At 44.2% G+C, this 20,744-nt stretch overlaps 1 protein-coding gene and 1 pseudogene across 1 annotated transcript in view; one reads left to right on the forward strand and one right to left on the reverse strand.

The window, feature by feature from the left end:
- LOC126210649 (echinoderm microtubule-associated protein-like 2) overlaps positions 1-20,744 on the forward strand; it is a 664,635-nt gene that overhangs the window by 284,198 nt on the left and 359,693 nt on the right. The window contains exon 2 of the mRNA XM_049939974.1: positions 2,854-2,943. Coding sequence (XP_049795931.1) covers positions 2,889-2,943 — 55 coding nt within the window. The 5' untranslated portion in view covers positions 2,854-2,888. The remainder of the gene's footprint in view (positions 1-2,853; positions 2,944-20,744) is intronic.
- On the reverse strand, positions 4,002-4,119 carry LOC126210695 (5S ribosomal RNA; annotated as a pseudogene).

A 20,744-nucleotide genomic window follows, 5' to 3' on the forward strand; every position in this document is an offset into this window, starting at 1 on the left:
TCGCGATATGGAAACCACAGTGAAAACCAAAAACATTTTATTTGCAACCGTTAGGTACACCTTCCATCTATTTCTCTACATAGTCGCCGCTCCAACTTCGAGTGTTGTCGCAGTGTTGTATCAACTTTCCAATATCCTCGTCATAGAAAGCAGCCGCCTGTGCTTTCGGCTAGTTATCTGCACTGGTCTGCAGCTCGTTGTCTGTGGAAAAATTTTGTCTTCATAGCCAGCGGTTCTTGTGAGCAGAGTTGAGACACAGGGGGAGCCAATTACGGACTGTGTTGTGGGTGATCAGACACTTCTCATCGGAAAAAGCTGCAGGAGCGTCTTCATTGCCCCTGCACTGTGCGGCCGGGAATTGGCGTGAAGAAGGAACTGCTCGACAGTTGTGTTATGTGGGCTGCATGACACAGGCGAAATCTCTAACCAGGCCCTCATACTTGGCGGGAGACGCTATTCCTTACGCGTCTCTACGTGCTCACTGTTCACTCAAAACTGAAAAGAGCAACGCGACACGATCGACGAGCATACTAGAGACACTGCCCGACACATCTGCGCAAGGCTTTACCGGACTTTCATAGTGGTTTCCATTTCACGACCGATCGGAACTTACTTTCTGGACAATCCTCGTATATCACTTCCTTCTACATACTGCAACTTATTTTGGACACGCTTTTGTGTATCACATTTTTTAACATATACATTATATAAATTACATTCTTCTCAACTAGGTGGAAACAAATCATGTACAGCCCTTTTAACAATTGTTAAGCGTTCAATTCTCTGTAATCTTAGAGAAATTCTTATATATTATGTTATACATTATGTTATCATTTAAACAAGCATTACCAACTGTATATAAATAAGACTGCAATACTAAGTCTTCGCTGTTGGATTTACAAGCATCCAACCCACCTTGCATTTCTAGGCGGTGGGTTATTCTGTAAATGAAATAAATAAATAAATATGACCAGGTGACTGGATCTGTGATTTCCTGTCAGAGAGGTCACAGTTCGTAGTAATTGAGGGAAAGCCATCGAGTAAAACAGAAGTGATTTCTGGCGTTCCCCAAGGTAGTGTTACAGGCCCTTTGCTATTCCTTATCTATATTAACTATTTTGGAGACAATCTGAGCAGCCGTCTTCGGTTGTTGAGATGACGCTGTCGTTTATCGACCAGTAAAGTCATCAGAAGACCAAAAGAAACTGCAAAACGATTTAGATGAAATATCGAAAATGTGCGAAAAGTGGCAGTTGACCCTAAATAACTAAAAGTGTAAGGTCATCAACATGAGTGCTAAAAGGAATTCGTTAAACTTCGGTTACACGATAAATCAGTCTAATCTAAAAGCCGTAAATTCAACTAAATACCTAGGTATTACAATTACGAACAACTTACATTGGAAGGAAAACCTAGAAAATGTTGTGGGGAAGGATAACCAAAGACTGCGTTTTATTGGCAGGGCACTTAGAAAATCTAACAGACATACTAAGGAGACTGCCTACACTACGCTTGTCCATCTTTTAGAATACTGCTACGCGGTGTGGGATCCTTACTAGGTAGGACTGACGGAGTACATAGAAAAAGTTCAAAGAAAGGCAGCACGTTTTGTATTATCGCGAAATATTGGAGAGAGTGTCATAGAAATGATACAGGATTTGGGCTGGAAATCATTAAAAGAAAGGCGTTTTTCGTCGCGACGGAATCTTCTCACGAAATTCCAGTCACCAACTTTCTCCTCCGAATGCGAAAATATTTGGTTGACACCTCCCTACATAGGGAGGAACGGTCACCAAGATAAAATAAGGGAAATCAGAGCTCGTACGAAAAGATATAGGTGTTCATTCTCCCCTGCGCGCTATACGAGATTGGAATAATAGAGAATTGTGAAGATGTTTCGATGAACCCTCTGCCAGGCACTTAAATGTGATTTGCAGAGTATCCATGTAGATTTAGATGTAGATGTAGGTGCGGCAGACAGATAGGATCAAACATTGCGTGTGTGGCAACGTAAGTCATCTGGCGACGTCATATGTTCAACATTTGTCATCCACTTTTGGGGTATTTCCAGACATTTGCGACCTTATGTGTCTCATATTGAATTACTTGCCTCAGCGTCATCTAAGTCGCTTCGGAGTTAATAAGAATCATCCTGTGTAGAGATTTATGTCCTTATTAGTATACTTTGACATTTTAGTGTATCCTAACAGTTTATTTTTCACTGAACATGTGAGTCACTGTCCACCTACCATTCCTGCGTGTCTATTGACACACACTGGCGGGGAAGGACCTTTTTTTTCATTTAACTTACAGAGAAACCCACCGTCTAGTAGCTATGGTGGATTGTACTGCTACTACTATATGTAGCGTTAGTGGCACTCATGGTCTTTTAGCCGGTGTGAGAACTTTTAGATGATCATAGAAGTTCTCACACCGTTGCCCGTCCCTAGCCACGTGAAGGCGGACCAGATTTCTTGCACGGTGTGCCACTAACCTTCCTCTGTTTATTATTCCTTTTTTTGTATATATTGTTAATAGAAAGAAACTCTAAAATGAATTTAGAATGTTTGAAATTTGAGAAATATATAAAATCAAAGAAGAATAAAATTTACATACGATAATTTCTAAACTTAGGATCTACTTCTTTGCAGATGGACAAAACAAGAATGACTGTTTCCACAGTGAGCCACACCCGCATGAGGGCTCTGCAAATCTTCGAGCTTGTCCTAGTGGACGTAGCTTTCGTACATTTGAACTTCTATATATGTCGTTACTCTATTGCAAACAAGAAGCATAAAGCATTAGTAAGGGGAAGGACATATGAAGTAACTGTATGCGTCTGTTTGGTTGCAGGAGCGAGGCGTAAGACGGCGTTCAAGGTGGACCCCATGAGAATCAACGGTCGCCATGGCTCCGCGACTGGGAGCGCTGCCACAACCTCTGGTAAGTCCATCCTGCTCCCGTGGGAGGTTGCTTCAGTCCATTTCACATCATAGCCGGGGCTAGTCCAGTTCCGTCGGAGACCATATCTACCCCAGATTCCGTGGAAGACAGGGCTTCTCCACTTGCCTTGGAAGCCATGTGTAGTCCAGTTTCCGTGGAGGCCAGGACTAGTCCACTTTCCTTGGAACCCATGTCTAGTCCAGTTTCCGTGGAGGCCACGTCTAGTCCACTTGCCTTGGAAACCATGTCTAGTCCAGTTTCCATTGAGGCCAGGGCTAGTCCACTTGCCTTGGAAACCATGTCTAGTCCAGTTTCCATGGAGGCCAGGGCTAGTCCACTTGCCTTGGAAACCATGTCTAGTGCAGTTTCCATGGAAGCTAGTTATCGTCCAGTTATCACGAACGTCAGCTCTGTTCCATGTACCATAAAGCCATGTCCAAAGGAAGGCACTGCAATTTCGTATTTATTTGCTGACCGCAGGTAAACGACTTTCAATTAAAATGTTTGCACTGTATGGAAACATACATAATGGATATATGAGTACAAGTTGCAGGCAATGGGTGATGGCATAAGGAAATTTGGGTTTGGCCGTGAGTCGTGCTTGGATGAAGAAAGCAGGAAATTCGGGTTCGAGTCCCGGTCCAGCAAAAATTTTTTTCTGTCGCATTCCATCATACAGCTGATGGTTATCCATTTTCGCAACTACGAATATGTTTCATGTAGGTATTCCATCGACCCAGGCAATATTTATTTCATTGCAAATCTACTTACGACCCACAAATGTTAATCAAGTTATTACTTTCGGTCAATGTTGACTTCCTTCAGACCTGAGTAGATGCAGTGTACTAGACCTCCTCCCGAACAGGCCATGAAGGTTCAACGGCACCGATCGGCCGCCGTGTCATCCACAGCCCACAGGCGTCACTGGATGCGGATTGGAAGGGCATGTGCTCATCACATCACTCTCCCGGCCGTTTGTCAGTTTCCGAGAACAGAGGCGCTACTTCTCAGTCAAGTAGCTCCTCAGTTTGCCTCACAGGGGCTGAGTACACCCCGCTTGCCAACAGCGCTAGGCAGATCGGACGGTCACCCATCCAGGTGCTAGCCCAGCCCGACAGCGCTTAACTTCGGTGATCTGACGGGAACCGGTGTTACCACTGCGGCAAGGCCGTTGGCATACTAGACCTAATGTGTCATTATATAAATAGATAGTACAGTCATGGCTAATGGAAACCACAGTGAAAACCCGACGAAGCTTTGCACACATGTGTTGGACAGTGTTCAAGTATGCCCGTCCACTGCGTCACGTCGCTCTTTCCAGTTCTGGGTGCACAGTGACCACGTAAAGACGCCTAGAAAATAGTGTCTCCCGCCAAATATGAGTGTGAGAGATTTCAGCGGATTTCATGCAGACCACACATCGTACTGCCATACATTTCCTTCATCATCACCATTCTCAGCCGCACACTGCAGGAGCAATGAGGATGTTGCTGCAGGCATTTCCGATGGGAAGTTTTTTATCATACTCCTCGGACGTAGCTCCATCTCATTTTAATCTCTGCTCACATGAACCGCTGGCTGTGAAGACATTTTGGCACAGACAACAGGTTGCAGATCAGCGTAAAGAATTGACAGAAAGCACATCATGCTGCCTGCTATGTCAAGGTTATTAAAAAATGGCATTGAGCACTATGGGACTTAACTGCTGTGGTCATCAGTCCCCTAGAACTTAGAACTACTTAAACCTAACTGACCTAAGGACATCACACACATCCATGCCCGAGGCAGGATTCGAACCTGCGACCGCAGCGGTCGCGCAGTTGCAGACTGTAGCGCCTAGAACCGCTCGGCCACTCCCAAGGTTATTGGAAAGTTGGTACAACGCTACGAAAAATGTGTCAGTCAGAGCTGCGACTATGTAGAGAAGTAGCCGGAAGGTGTAGCTTACAGTTGCAAATATTTTTTTTTTTTTTTATATTTTCACTGTGATTTCATTCTACTATCGATAGGACCTTACTTTCCGAATGCCCTCGTATTACGTTTGTACTATCTGCATATGTAATCACACGATATGTTTAGTATACTGCATCTACTCAGAGCTGAAGATCCTCATCTTTGACCGAATCAATAATCAGATTGATAACCCTTTGTGATTTGTTAATGGATTTATATTAGAATAAATAATCAAGTTACCTTGGAAGACAAGTGTAGTCCAGTTCCTAAGACATTAACTACAAAAAGTTTTAACTTTGCTGTAGTTATACTACTTTTGTATATTTTTAGTGGCACTGAACTTCCCCTTTGTCACTAAAAAACGTGGAAGTCACGTCAACATTTCGTTGTGCCCTATCTTCAGAGTTCGTTGTAGATAGCGAAACCCCTGCGTACGCCGACGATGCTATCTGCTCTGGAGCTCTGTATTGCGGGCTGCCTGCATTCCAGGCTAGTGGCTGCTGACAGGAACTGCTGTTGCGCACATCACATACGACAAACTTGGTATTTCAAAATCAGTCAACGTTAATCCGGGACCTAGACACCAGCGACAGATCAATCTGATCTGTGTAGGCTGCAAAAATTGTGTCAACTATGCACGACACACGTTTCCATCGGAGTATTCGTATGTTGTACGGTATCTCGTATGAGAAGACGTATGAGAAAATGCACAGTTACATATAAGCTATTGTAACTTGAGAGATAATTCGACCAAATTTTGCTCGTCTTATCATTAAGCTGTAATCTGGATTTTTTTATTCTATTTTTGTCAAATAAATCGATCCGAGCGTTGGTAAATACTTTTAAAAAACCTATTACCACACGAGGAACTTTTTCTGAAAGGTTGCTTTGCTTACCACTTTCACAATACACAGGTTATTCTTGGTAATAAAATAAAAGAATCTTTGTACAAGTATTTTAATAACTGTTTTTGAATTTTTTAAATTTATGTGATTGTTACATAAATACTTTCAGTTCACAAAAATTTATATATGTTTGAAAGTAACGCACTACACTTTTGTAGAACAAGAAGTTGTTACAGTATGTAGACAATCCGTAGCAAATTTCACCTTTCTATCTGCAAAGCATCAGCAGAAAATGTTCCTTATGCACTGAAAAGTGAAAGAAGCAGAAATCACCAAAACAAGGTTTTATTAGCATGTTTGCCACAATCAATCACCTCGCTGTTAGCATAGCCATTCAGTTGGTCTTCTTGGTATTCGCGAAGCTCTCTTTCTCTAGTCATATCCTCCTGGCAATATCACTGACTGACATTTCAGAACTGGAAATATGCACATTATCTATCCTCTTCAGTAGGTCTTTAATGAAGCAACCTGCACCAATCCTAGTCTCGAGACGGTTCTGAATCTTTCAGTGTTACCATCGTTGAACATGAGGCAAGCATCATATTAGGTAATTTTGACAACAGTAGATAAGCAAAACATTGCCTTTGGATATCTCTTCTAAATGAGGTTATTAAATATTTCGTTCGGGTTTTGCGTGCCACCATGTGTGTATTTCTTTAATAAATCGGAATTAATGGCATCGTGAATGAGCTCATGGCCTTCTATACTCTTCAGATGCTTCCCTGACGGCAGGAGATAATAAAAGATCGCAAAGAAGGACAAAATGTGTGGAAAAGGGGGCGTGGCACTGCGCATTGGTTGAAACAAGACGGCTTCCACATCATTTGTAGCACGAATAAAGATCTGAAAATTGAGTCCAGTATCATTGTCAACTATTTCTTGTCCCATCGTCCCGAGTTGCGTGTAATATTATGTTGGTGATTATTACTTTAGATCCGTCTAGTCATAATTGAATAAAACAATGTTTTCCTGCCATACACTTTACGCCTTTGTTATTTGCAAGGTATCTACAGTGGCCTGGAATATATACATATTTGTGTTTAAACTATTTTGTTCTATATTTTGGACATTGAATATTGAGGTGATAAAGAGATATATTTTACACCACACTACTACTCTGTCTGATGGCAGCACACACGATAAACATTTAAAAAAGATGGTCCTGCTTCATGTGAGTAACTCAAACAATATGTTCAAAGGTGTTGCAGTGGTAAAGATGTTAGGTTAGCGTTTTTCTGAGATAGGTGGACGTACGTCTTTACCACTGCAACGGAATTAATTTAAAAATTTTAAAAGGGAATTACTGTTTTTACAATAATTTCTAGTATGCTGAATGGTTTGGATAACTCATACAATGAAACGTATAGAAACAGTGCCAAACACTGAGTACAGTACATAAACACAATAAAGTAACTTTTCTGTTCTAGCGATAAAGCTAAGTTTGAATATGGAATCTATAGTTGCATTTTATGTTGTAAATAGTAATGGTTTAATATACCAGTTTGTGAATATCATTTAAATGTGAATTATACGATAAAGGTACAGGTATTTTATACAATATTCATTGAAAAATTGTAAAAAATTTTCTTATGAAACAACTTTTAACGATCAGGAAGCTATAAAGTGAACTGTAACAATTGTCCAAAATTATACGTTGGGCAGACAACTCGAACTTCTGAAGCAAGGTGTAAGGGACACCCCGATTCCGGACTACTGAATTACTAAAGTAAATTAGCCTTTGCTGTCCATCTTTCAGAAAATGTTCACTCAAGACAATAAAGAAAACAACCTGCAGATCATACGCGTTACAGTTAAGGGTGGCGTAATGAATGTTCTGTTAAGAGACTGAGACTCATATACATACGTACAATGTTCCTAATCTCGTTCTGAATTAACAAACAGAATTTTCCAACAAATACTTCATAAATAATTTCCAAGAGGTTCTCTCATCGATTAAAGTTTAGGGAGACTCGTCCCTTTTCAGAGAATGTAAGACATTTTGTTTTTAAAAACAGACTCTATGTTTTCAGGTGAACCTTCCATGTTGTACGGTTGTGATCCAGGAAACTTTCCTTCCCGTAACGTTCCGTGCAGAGCTTCGTTGGGCATCTTCGGAGGTACTGCTTGTTCCGCTGGATGTCGCCCACTGACAGGTCGGACGTCGGAGAGTGATAGAAATACCATGAACAATGGAGTGATCGGCAATATAATCCTTGCTAAAGATAACGTACCTCTGGTCGGAACGTTAGGAACAATAACAACATGGGACAGGGTCATACAGCCCGGAAGATTGACAAGTAACCAAAACATACCGATTTCTCATCTGGGACAGTTATGACAATAACTGACATAGTTTTGCGAAACCGTTACAGAGGACTTCACTACATACCATTTAATCCACAAAGATGTGTGGTATATGTGATGCTATATGCTTACAATTTTTCATTATGATGCAACTAATGAGGTTGGTTAATAATGGCCAAGAAGGCGAAATCAGCTAATAGCTAAGTCATGAAATAAATTGGTTATTTCAAAACTAGAGCGGCCTGCCGATACGCAGGGAAACAACTTCCCTCAAGCAATCCACAGCGACTGTGAACCCCTAAAGTTCCAATTAAAGAAATGTAAAACCAATATGAAAGCTGCTGACTTTTTATATTAGCGGTTAACATTCTATGTAATTGTGACGTAGTCACGCCGGAGGAATTCGACAATATTGCAAATCAGTGGGAGTACCGAACAATTGCTGTATTGGTCACTAAATAAAAAGCCTCCAGCTGATAAATCAGTGACTTTATTTGACCCGTTTTTTTTGTAGAACCCATCATCAAATTGTCTGCAAATTAGAAATACATAGCAAATAACCAAAAACATACCTATACAAAGAATATACAAGAGAATGAAGCTACAAGTATTTTCAAAATTGAACAGCTGAAATATACACAATGAACATCTTGATCAGATATATTAAGACAGTACGTAACAAACAAAGCCGCCGAGGCAGACTAAGTGACTAACTACAACGCAATAACTGGAAACAGAGGGCTTTGATGAATACAAAAGTAGTGCCATGTAGCAGCAAAAGGATAAAAATTTTTTCATAGGGAATGTACTATATAAAAAATTAAAAATTTACAGAAGGAAACAAAGTGTGAATAACAAAATGGCTCTAGGCACTATGGGACTTAACTTCTAAAGTCATCAGTCCCCTAGACTTAGAACTACTTAAACCTAACTAACCTAAGGACAGCACACACATCCATGCCCGAGGCAGGATTCGAACCAGCAGCGCGGTTCCAGACTGAAGCGCTTAGAACCGCTCGGCCACAGTGGCCGGCAGTGTGAATAACAAAATGAAGGAAGAACACAAATTTAAAGTTGGATAAAAAATACCATCGACAAAAAACGTATATGTAAACTAACAGATAAACCGAATAAAAATTCCAGAACCCTTACATAAGTTCAAACCTTCGTACGGTACATTAATCTTTTATTCTGTTCATGTGTCAGTTTACATGTACGTCACTTGTGTCGGTAGTACTTTTGTGCAACCGTAAATTTTCATTCATTCATTCATTCATTTTATTATTCACACTTCATAAACTTTTGTGAATGTTTAATTTTGTGTACTAAAATATACTTCTTATGAGAAAGAAAAAAAAATCTGCTTTCTCGCTACGTGGCGCTACTTTCGTGTTTATCACCGCCTACTGGTGACTTAAAATATCTTCCTGGTTATTGCGTTCTAGTTAGTCAGTCTGCCATGACAATTTGTTTGTTACATTCTGACTTTATATATGATCAAGACGTTTATGGTGCGTATTTCACCTTCTTAATTTGGACGATATTTGTCGCTTCATGCTATTGTATATTCTTTGTACAGTTGCACTCTCCGTTAGTTGTTATGTATTTTTGTTCCGCAGACAATCTGATGGCGGGTTCTACTGGAAATGCCTCAACTAAAGTCACTGGTTTATCAGAAGGTGGCTTCTTATTCAGTCACCAGTATAGCAGTTGTGCAGTACTCCTGTTGATGACGATGTATATCCTTCAATTTAGCAGCACAAGCTGGACCAGTGCCTTGTTTTGAAAGGACTGCCTGTGCAGTTTGTGTTGAAACTGCTTGGAAAGCTTTTTTTAAGTATGGATACCCAAACAAAATAGACATTCACACTCACTGCTACGTTATATATTTTCTTTTGGGATTTGAACATCGCCCACTGCGTCACGACTACTTCTCAAGGGGAGCGTTTTTTTCTGCTTGACTAAAATCCTTCTTTTCTATCTGTAGGCGGGAAACTTTCGTTAGTGGTTCATCACTGACCATAGTGAGTATAGAGGACGCTGTTGCATTTGTTACGACTGAAGCTACAATTTTACCGAGTGACATGAAATGTTAGCTCGCGCTCTGCGGCCGCTATAAAGCTTGGGAGCTGCCAGCTAAAGGTTACCACCAGGCACATTGCCAGGACTGGCGAAGCGCTAGCGCCGGGAAATGCCGCTGACCCGCCGGGCAGCAGAGTTCTGCGGGTTGCTGCGTTGATGTTCGCAGGCGGTGCTTTTTCGCACAAATTGCACGGAAGAAACAGTGAGTGCAATACGGGAGACACGTAGCCGTATTTCACTTTGTGCTGAGTTGTACTCCCGACGTAATGCTAAGTGCTCTTCACGCAACAGAATACAAACTTTTACGCGAAAAGGGACCGCCGTCCGTTGTGTAACATCGCTGAAAGTCATGTTGTTCCGTGAATAAAACTCTTAACCCCGAACATCAGTCTCTTAGACCCATCGTTCATTTTAAAGATTGAATGGGTAGCAATGCAATAAATCACGTTCTCTCTTCGTAAGTATCTTGATCTTAATACCTGCCGTGTGTAAAGCAACAATAGACTATATGAATTCGTCAGTCTAGCGCTAAAGTATATTACACTACTGGCTATTAAAATTGCTGCACCAAGGAGAAATGCAGATGATAAACGGGTATTGATTGGACAAATATATTAAACTGGAACTGACATGTGATTACATTTTCAAACAATTTGAGTGCATACATCCTGAGAAATCAGTACCCAGAACAACCACCTCTGGGCGTAATAACGGCCTCGATACGCCTGGACATAGAGGCAGACAGAGCTTGGATGGCGTGTACAGGTACAGCTACGCATGCAGCTTCAACACGATACCACAGTTCATCAAGAGTGGTGACTGGCGTATTGTGACGAGCCAGTTGCTCGGCCACCGTTGACCAGACGTTTTCAATTGGTGAGAGATCTAGAGAATGTGCAGGCCAGGGCAACAGTCGAACATTGTCTGTATCCAGAAAGGCCCGTACAGGACCTGCAACATGCGGTCGTGCATTATCCTACTGAAATGTAGGGTTTCGCAGCGATCGAATGAAGGGTAGAGCCATGGGTCGTAAAACATCTGAAATGTAACGTCCACTGTTCAAAGTACCGTCAATGCGAACAAGAGGTGACCTAGACGTGTAACCAGTGGCACCCCATACCATCGCGCCAGGTGATACGCCAGTATGGCGATGACGAATGCATGCTTCCCATGTGCGTTCACCGCGATGTCGCAGAACGCGGATGCGACCATTATGATGCTGTAAATACAACCTGGATTCAACCGAAAAAATGACGTTTCGCCATTCGTGCACCCAGGTTCGTCGTTAAGTACACCACCGCAGGCGCTCCTGTCTGTGCTACAGCTTCAAGGGTAACCGCAGCCACGGTCTCCGAGCTCATAGTCCATGCTGCTGCAAACGTCGTCGAACTGTTCGTGCAGATGGTTGTTGTCTTGCAAAGATACCCATCTGTTGACTCAGGCATCGAGACGTGGCTGCACGATCCATTACAGCCATGCGGATAAGATGCCTGTCATATCGACTGTTAGTGATACGAGGCCGTTGGGATCCTGCACGGCGTTCCGTATTACTCTCCTGAACCCAGCGATTCCGTATTCTGCTAACAGTCATTCGATCTCGACCAACGCGAGCAGCAAAGCTCGCGATACGATAAACCGCAACCGCGATAGGCTACAATCCGACCTTTATCAAAGTCGGAAACGTGATGGTACGCATCTCTCCTCCTTATACGAAGCATCACAACAACATTTCACCAGGCAACGCCGGTCAACTGCTGTTTGTGTATGAGCAATCGGTGGGAAACTTTCCTCATGTCAGCACGTTGTAGGTGTCGCCACCTGCGCCAACCTTATGTGAATGCTCTGAAAAGCTAATCATTTGCACAGTACAGCATCTTATTCCTTTCGGTTAAATTTCGCGCCTGTAGCACGTCACCTTCGTGGTGTAGCAATTTTAATGGCCAGTAGTGTATTTAAAGCTGAGCGCGAAATTGGGTGTCTGGATTATCGCATGTTTCTATTACGTTTGATAATTAAGTAAATCCAGTAGACCACATGTATCAAATGGCTTTATATTGTGCTTTCAATTAGTTTTTTGGATTTTCTTATTTGACAGCACATTAGTATACAGCGTGAGGGAAATACAAGTGGTCTGGTGAACAGCGTTCCAGGGATCAAAGAAACACAACACAGAAAAGGAAATACAGTACTAACCCGATTATATCAGACGCTGAAATAGACCACCATTCATCGCTTGGCACTCTTGGGCCCTAGTCGGCAGACTGCTGAAGGCGGACCGAAGCTGGACGGCAGAAATTGCTGCAGTCTCATCTGAAATGTTTTGCCGCAGTTCATGAAGACTAAAGGGTTGTTGTGATTAACCCTAGACTGGAGAGCTCCTGACACAAAGTGTCGCACACTGACAAATCAGGAGAACGGGGTAGCCTCGACCAGGCTGACTTCTGCTAACAACTCTGTCAACTGTGGAGATTGTATAGGCGTGCTGCAAGGCTCGGCCGGCTGTATGGACAGTTGCTCCGTCACGGTGAGGTGTGGTTACGCGCATACATTCACGTTCAATCGTATTCACTCACCTGGCCCACTTTTATTTGCCCCACTCTGTATGTGTGAATCGTGTTACTTTGCAACTTTAACATGGAGCGATTTTCTAACAGGTGGAAAATGTCTGCTGAAGATCGATAGTTTGAAGCTTGGGTGCAAGAGCAGTTAAGTGATACAGGTGAAGAGGAATATGGGAACTATTACAACATGCTATTTTGTCGAAAACTGTCTGAGCCCTTGTCTGTGTGCAAAATATAGGTTGATTCTTACAAAGAAGACAGCAGAAACCAACTGTGGGTACTTGTCCTACTGCAGATACCCTGAGGCAAAATCCCTGCCTCGGCTGTACCATCCTGTACGGCCGAAGAAACAAAGTCTCTCTCCTCTCGGGCGGTAGTCACGTGGGGTCTTCTATGGGGTTGCCGACCTGAAGCCATCTATTCCATTTTCTCATGGCAGTCGTGGCACCCCGACCAGCCGTGTAAGGAAACGGAAAACCGCAGTCTCGAAGGCCCACGACACTGCCGACACGTTTCTCTTCTTACAGTAAGCGTGACATGGCATCCCCACAAACAACCACCGTTCAGTGCGAGTTCTGAATACCGGTTATGTAGTTTCCGTTATACATGGTGGTCCATTGATCATGACCAGGCCAAATACCTCACGAAATAAGCGTCAAACGAAAAGACTACAAAGAAAGAAACTCGTCTAGATTGAAGGGGGAAACCAGATGGCGCTATGGTTGTCCCGCTAGATGGCGCTGCCATAGGTCAAACGAATATCAACTGCGTTTCTATTAAAATAGGAACCCCCATTTTTTTATTACATATTCGTGTAGTACGTAAAGATATATGAATGTTTTAGTTGCACCACTTTTTTCGCTTTCTGATAGATGGCGCTGTAATACTCACAAACAGATGGCACACAATTTCAGACGAACAGTTGGTAACAGGTACGTTTTTTTTTAAATTAAAATACAGAACGTAGGTATGTTTGAACATTTTATTTCGGTTGTTCCAATGTTATACATGAACCTTTGTGAACTTATCACTTCTGAGAACGCATGATGTTAAGCATGATTACCTGTAAATACGACATTAATGCAATAAATGCTCAAAATAATGTCCGTCAACCTCAATGCATTTGGCAATACGTGTAACGACATTCCTTTCAACAGCGAGTAGTTCGCCTTCCGTAATGTTCGCACATGCATTGACAATGCGCTGACGCATGTTGTCAGGTGTTTTCGGTGAATCACGATAGCAAATATCCTTCAGCTTTCCCCACAGAAAGAAATCCTGGGACGTCAGACCCGGTGAACGTGCGGGCCATGGTAAGGTGCTTCGACGACCAATCCACCTGTCATGAAATATGCTATTCAATACCGTTTCAACCGCGCGCGAGCTATGTGCCGGACATCCATCATGTTGGAATTACATCGCCATTCTGTCATGCAGTGAAACTTCTTGTAGTAACATCGGTAGAACATTACGTAGGAAATCAGCATACACTGCACCATTTAGATTGCCATCGATAAAATGGGGCCCAGTTATCCTTCCTCCCATAATGCCGCACCATACATTAACCCGCCAACGTCGCTGATATTCCACTTGTCGCAGCCATCGTGGATTTTCCCTTGCCCAATAGTGCATATTATGCCGGTTTACGCTACCGCTGTTGGTGAATGACGCTTCGTCGCTAAATAGAACGTGCGCAAAAAGTCTATCATCGTCCCGTAATTTCTCTTGTGCGCAATGGCAGAACTGTACACGACGTTCAAAGTCGTCGTCATGCAATTCCTGGTGCACAGAAATATGGTACGGGCGCAATCGATGTTGATGTAGCATTCCCAACACCGACGTTTTTGAGATTCCCGATTCTCGCGCAATTTGTCTGCTACTTATGTGTGGATTAGCCGCGACAGCAGCTAAAACACTTACTTGGGCATCATCATTTGTTGCGGGTTGCCCGCATCTCGTGGTCGTGCGGTAGCGTTCTCGCTTCCCACGCCCGGGTTCCCTGGTTCGATTCCCGGCGGGGTCAGGGATTTTCTCTGCCTCGTGATGGCTGGGTGTTGTGTGCTGTCCTTAGGTTAGTTAGGTTTAAGTAGTTCTAAGTTCTAGGGGACTTATGACCACAGCAGTTGAGTCCCATAGTGCTCAGAGCCATTTGAACCATTTTTTTGTTGCGGGTTGTGGTTAACGTTTCACATGTGGCTGAACACTTCCTGTTCCCTTAAATAACATAACTATCCGGCGAACGGTCGGGACACTTGGATGATGTCGTCCAGGATACCGAGCAGCATACATAGGACGCCCGTTGGGCATTTTGATCACAATAGCCATACGTCAACACGATATCGACCTTTTCTGCAATTGGTAAACGGTCAATTTAACACGGGTAATGTATCACGAAGCAAATGTTACGTGATACCACGTACTTGTACGTTTATGACTATTGTTTCGCCATCTATCAAAAAGCTAAAAAAGTGGTCCAACTAAAACATTCGTATTTCTTTACGTACTACACGAATATGTAATAAAAAAATGGGGGTTCATATTTAAAAAAAAAACACAGTTGATATCCGTTTGACCTATGGCAGCGCCATCTAGCGGGTCAAGCAGAGCGCCATCTGGTTTACTCCTTCAAGCTAGACGAGTTTCGTTCTTTGTAGTTTTCTCGTTTGACGCTTATTTCGTGAGATATTTGGCCCGATCACTATCAATAGACCACCCTGTGTACAGAATGTAAACGGCGTCACCGGTACCTACTTCACGTGGCTGCGCTGAAATGTAGTCGTTTTCTTATCCAACCATGCAGTACTCGCCGTAGTGACGTGACCTCCATCTGCTGCACGCCGCCTACTTGGTGCTGCAGTCTGAATATCCAGCAGGGTAGCTGGCCCGCGGTGCGCTGCTGTGCGAACAACACACGCGCTACGCAGCAGCGTCCGCACGCGCCCGTCGACGCGGCGTCGTTATCGATCTGTTTATCTTGAGCCGGGTTGGAGGCCTCTCGTCTGGTCTGGCAGGCGCCAGCGCTCTGCCGCCGTCCTCACAGGCGGTCCGAGCACTCAACAGCCACGGCGGCGCAACCAGCTGCCGGCCCACAGGAGAAAAAGGCGACAAAGCCTCACGTCTAAAAAGGACACAGACTGACCCTTTTCGATTTTCTTCACTATTTTTGACGTGTCACCTGTAAAGAGCTTTCTCATACACTGTTGTTGTTGTGGTCTTCAGTCCTGAGACTGGTTTGATGCAGCTCTCCATGCTACTCTATCCTGTGCAAGCTTCTTCATCTCCCAGTACCTACTGCAACCTACATCCTTCTGAATCTGCTTAGTGTATTCATCTCTTGGTCTACCCCTATGATTTTTACCCTCCACACTGCCCTCCAATACTAAATTGGTGATCCCTTGATGCCTCAGAACATGCCCTACCAACCGATCCCTTCTTCTGGTCAAGTTGTGCCACAAACTTCTCTTCTCCCCAATCCTATTCAATACCTCCTCCTTAGTTATGTGATCTACCCATCTAATCTTCAGCATTCTTCTGTAGCACCACACTTCGAAAGCTTCTATTCTCTTCTTGTCCAAACTATTTACCGTCCATGTTTCACTTCCATACATGGCTACACTCCATACAAATACTTTCAGAAACGACTTCCTGACACTTAAATCTATACTCGATGTTAACAAATTTCTCTTCTTCATAAACGCTTTCCTTGCCATTGCCAGTCTACATTTTATATCCTCTCTACTTCGACCATCATCAGTTATTTTGTTCCCCAAATAGCAAAACTCCTTTACTACTTTAAGTGTCTCATTTCCTAATCTAATAACCTCAACATCACCCGACTTAATTCGACTACATTCCATTATCCTCGTTTTGCTTTTGTTGATGTTCATCTTATATCCTCTCTTCAAGACACCATCCATTCCGTTCAACTGCTCTTCCAAGTCCTTTGCTGTCTCTGACAGAATTACAATGTCATCGGCGAACCTCAAAGTTTTTATTTCTTCTCCATGGATTTTAATACCTACTCCGAATTTTTCTTTTGTTTCCTTTACTACTTTCATAAACTATGTGATCAAAAGTATCCGGACACCTAGCTGAAAATGCCTTCAAGTTTGTGGCGCCCTCCGTCCGTAATGCTGGAATTCAGTATGGTGTTAGCCGACCCTTAGCCTTGATAACTGCTTCTACTCGCGGAGGCATACGTTTAATCAGATGCTGGAAGGTTTCTTGGGAAATGGCAGCCCATTCTTCACGGAGTGCTGCACTGAGATCTATCGATGTCGGTCGTTGAGGCCTGGTACGAAGTCGGCGTTCCAAAACGCCCCAAAGATGTTGTATAGAACAGGACCCTGTGCAGGCCAGTCTATTACAGGGATGTTATTGTAGTCCAACAACTCCGCCACAGGCCGTGCATTATGAACTGGTGCTCCATCGTGTTGCAATCGCAATCCCCGAAGTGCTCGTCAACAGTGGGAAGCAAAAAGGTGCTTAAAACATCAATGTAGGCCTGTGCTGTTATAATGCCACCCAAAACAAGGGGTGCAAGCCCCCTCCACGAAAAACACGACCACACCATAACACCACCGCCTCCGAATTTTACCGTTGGCACTACACACGCTGGCAGATGACGTTCACCGGCCATTCGCCATACGCACAACCTGCCATCGGATCGCCACATTGTGTACCGTGATTCGTCACTCCACACAGCGTTTTTCCACCGTTCAATCGACCAATGTTTACGCTCCTTACATCAAGCGAGGTATCGTTCGGTATTTACCGGCGTGATGTGTGGCTTATGAGCAACCGCTCGACCATGAAATACAAATTTTCTCACCTCCCGCATAACTGTCATAATACTTGCAGTGGATCCTGATACAGTCTGGAATTCCTGTGTGGTGGTCTGGATAGATGTCTGCCTAGTACACATTACGACCCTCTTCAACTGTCGGCGGTCTCTGTCAGTCGAGGTCGGCCTGTACGCTTTTGTGCTGTACGTGTCCCTTCTTGTTTCGACTTTGCTATCACGTCGGAAACAGTGGACCTACGGATGTTTAGGAGTGTGGAAAACTCGCTTACAGACGTATGGCACAGGTGACACCCAACCACCCGATCACGTACGAAGTCCGTGAGTTGCGCGGAGCTATTCATTCTGCTCTCTAACGATGTCTAATGACTACTGAGATCGCTGATACGGAGAACGTGGCAGTAGGTGGCAGCATCGTGCACCTAATATGAAAAACGTATGTTTTTGCGGGTGTCCGGATACTTTCGATCACATAGTACACGTTCAGTATGTTTAAATTTATTCTTAATGGTCGTACCAACGGCCAAATAAAGGCAACTGATATCTGAAGGAGGCGGACGTCAAGTTATATGTCGCTCATGTGGAAAAATGTTGTCGAACCGGCACTGGTATGGAGAAAGCATGTATCAAGCAGTCGATGTCAGAGGGGCTACTTAGATAATGGTTTGTTATCATGTACCATGAATTACGAAATGAATGTACACTACTGGCCATTAAAATTGCAACACCACAATGATGACGTGCTACAGACGCGAAATTTAACCGACAGGAAGAAGATGCTGTGATATGCAAATGACTAGCTTTTCAGAGCATTCACACAAGGTTGGCGCCGGTGGCGACACCTACAACGTGCTGACATGAGGTAAGTTTCCAACCGATTTCTCATACACAAACAGCAGTTGACCTGCGTCGCCTGGTCAAACGTTGTTGTGATGCCTCGTGTAAGGAGGAGAAATGCGTACCATCACGTTTCCGACTTTGATAAAGGTCGGATTGTAGCCTATCGCGATTGCGGTTTATCGTATCGCGACATTGTTGCTCGGGTTGGTCGAGATGACTGTTAGCAGAATATGGAATCGGTGGGTTCAGGAGGGTAACACGCAACGCCGTGCTGGATCCCAACGGCCTCGTATCACTAGCAGTCGAGATGACAGGCATCTTATCCGCATGGCTGTAACGGATCGTGCAGCCACGTCTCTATCCCTGAGTCAACAGATGGGGACGTTTGCAAGACAACAACCATCTGCACGAACAGTTCGACGACGTTTGCAGCAGCATGGACTATCAGCTCGGAGACGATGGCTGCGGTGACCCTTGACGCTGCATCACAGACAGGAGCACCTGCGATGGTGTACTCAACGACGAACCTGGGTGCACGAGTGGCAAAACCTCATTTTTTCGGATGAATCCAGGTTCTGTTTACAGCATCGTGATGCTCGCATCCTTGTTTGGCGACATCGCGGTGAACGCACATTGGAAGCGTGTATTCGTCGTCGCCATACTGGCGTATCACCCGGCGTGATGGTATGGGGTGCCATTGGTTACACGTCTCGGTCACCTCTTGTTCGCATTGACTGCACTTTGAACAGTGGACGTTACATTTCAGATTTGGTACGATCCGTGGCTCTAGCCTTCATTCGATCCCTTCGAAACCCTACATTTCAGCAGCATAATGTACGACCGCATGTTGCAAGTCCTGTACGGGCCATTCTGGATACAGACAATCTTCGACTGTTGCCCTGGCCAGCACATTCTCCAGATCTGTCAGCAATTGAAAACGTGTGGTCAATGGTGGCCGAGCAACTGTCTCGTCACAATACGCCAGTCACTACTCTTGGTGAAATGTGGTATGGTGTTGAAGCTGTATGGGCAGCTGTACCTGTACATGCCATCCAAGCTATGTTTGACTCAATGCGCAGGCGTATCAAGGCCGTTATTACGGCCAGAGGTTGTTATTGTGGGTGCTGATTTCTCGGGATCTCTGCACCCAAACTGCGTGAAAATGTAATCCCATGTCAGTTCTGGTATAACATATTTGTTCAATGAATATCCGTTTATCATCTGTTTTTCTTCTTGGTGTAGCAATTTTAATGGTCAGTAGTGTAGTTTCTGCTTCAAATGTGGATCACTGAATTTGAACGCTGTGGTATTCAGCCAGGAAATGATATAATTTTAAACGTGAGCGGCGTCTCGTGTCGTAGTGACGTGACGCGCGACTTGCACGCGCGACGCTATTGGTTGTCATCACACGGTTATTGCGGAACGTGTCGTGGTACGGTTCTCAGGGAGAGACTTAACGGCGGAAGAGCCGTTGTGTGGCGTGACTCACATCCTCTGTGTGTGCTGCGTGTGTCCGGCAGCGAGTGCCGCAGCACCCGCCTCTGGTCAGTTGTCTTCTCTGCCCACATAGCAGGTCCCGCCGTGAGGTCGCAGCTGCGCCCGTGGCATTTCAGCGACTGCCCTTTCAGGAGCAGCAGGTGCTGTCGACACGCTTCTCTGCTTTTCTTACTGGTGTGTTTGAGAGAGAGAGAGAGAGAGAGAGAGAGAGAGAGAGAGAGAGAGAGAGAGAGAGGAGGGAGAGAGACCGCTAAACCACACCATTTTAACCTACACGACGCCGCGCGGGATTAGCCGAGCGGTCTGAGGCGCTGCAGTCATGGACTGTGCGGCTCGTCCCGGCGGAGGTTCGAGTCCTCCCTTGGGCATGGGTGTGTGTGTGTTTATCCTTAGGATAATTTAGGTTAAGTAGTGTGTAAGCTTAGGGACTGATGACCTTAGCAGTTAAGTCCCATAGGATTTCACACACATTTGAACATTTTTTTGAATCTACACGACTACTCTGCAGTTCAGATCCAGGTGCTGGGCAACACTAATCTGTAACAGCTCTATCGAATGGAGGGATATAATTCCGCTTTGAAATTCATTTTGTTTGCAACGGCAAACAAACCGATACGGCCGGCCAGGCTAGCCGTGCAGTTCTAGGCTCTACAGTCTGGAACCGCGCGACCGCTACGGTCGCAGGTTCGAATCCTGCCTCGGGCATGGATGTGTGTGATGTCCTTGGGTTAGTTAGGTTTAAGTAGTTCTAAGTTCGAGGGGACTGACGACCTTAGAAGTTAAGTCCCATAGTGCTCAGAGCCATTTGAACCATTTTTGAATCCGAGTGCGGAGGCATTTGAGCCAAACCGATACGTT

The sequence above is a fragment of the Schistocerca nitens genome, chromosome 10 (genome assembly GCF_023898315.1).
Source record: "Schistocerca nitens isolate TAMUIC-IGC-003100 chromosome 10, iqSchNite1.1, whole genome shotgun sequence".
Classification (NCBI taxonomy): domain Eukaryota; kingdom Metazoa; phylum Arthropoda; class Insecta; order Orthoptera; family Acrididae; genus Schistocerca; species Schistocerca nitens.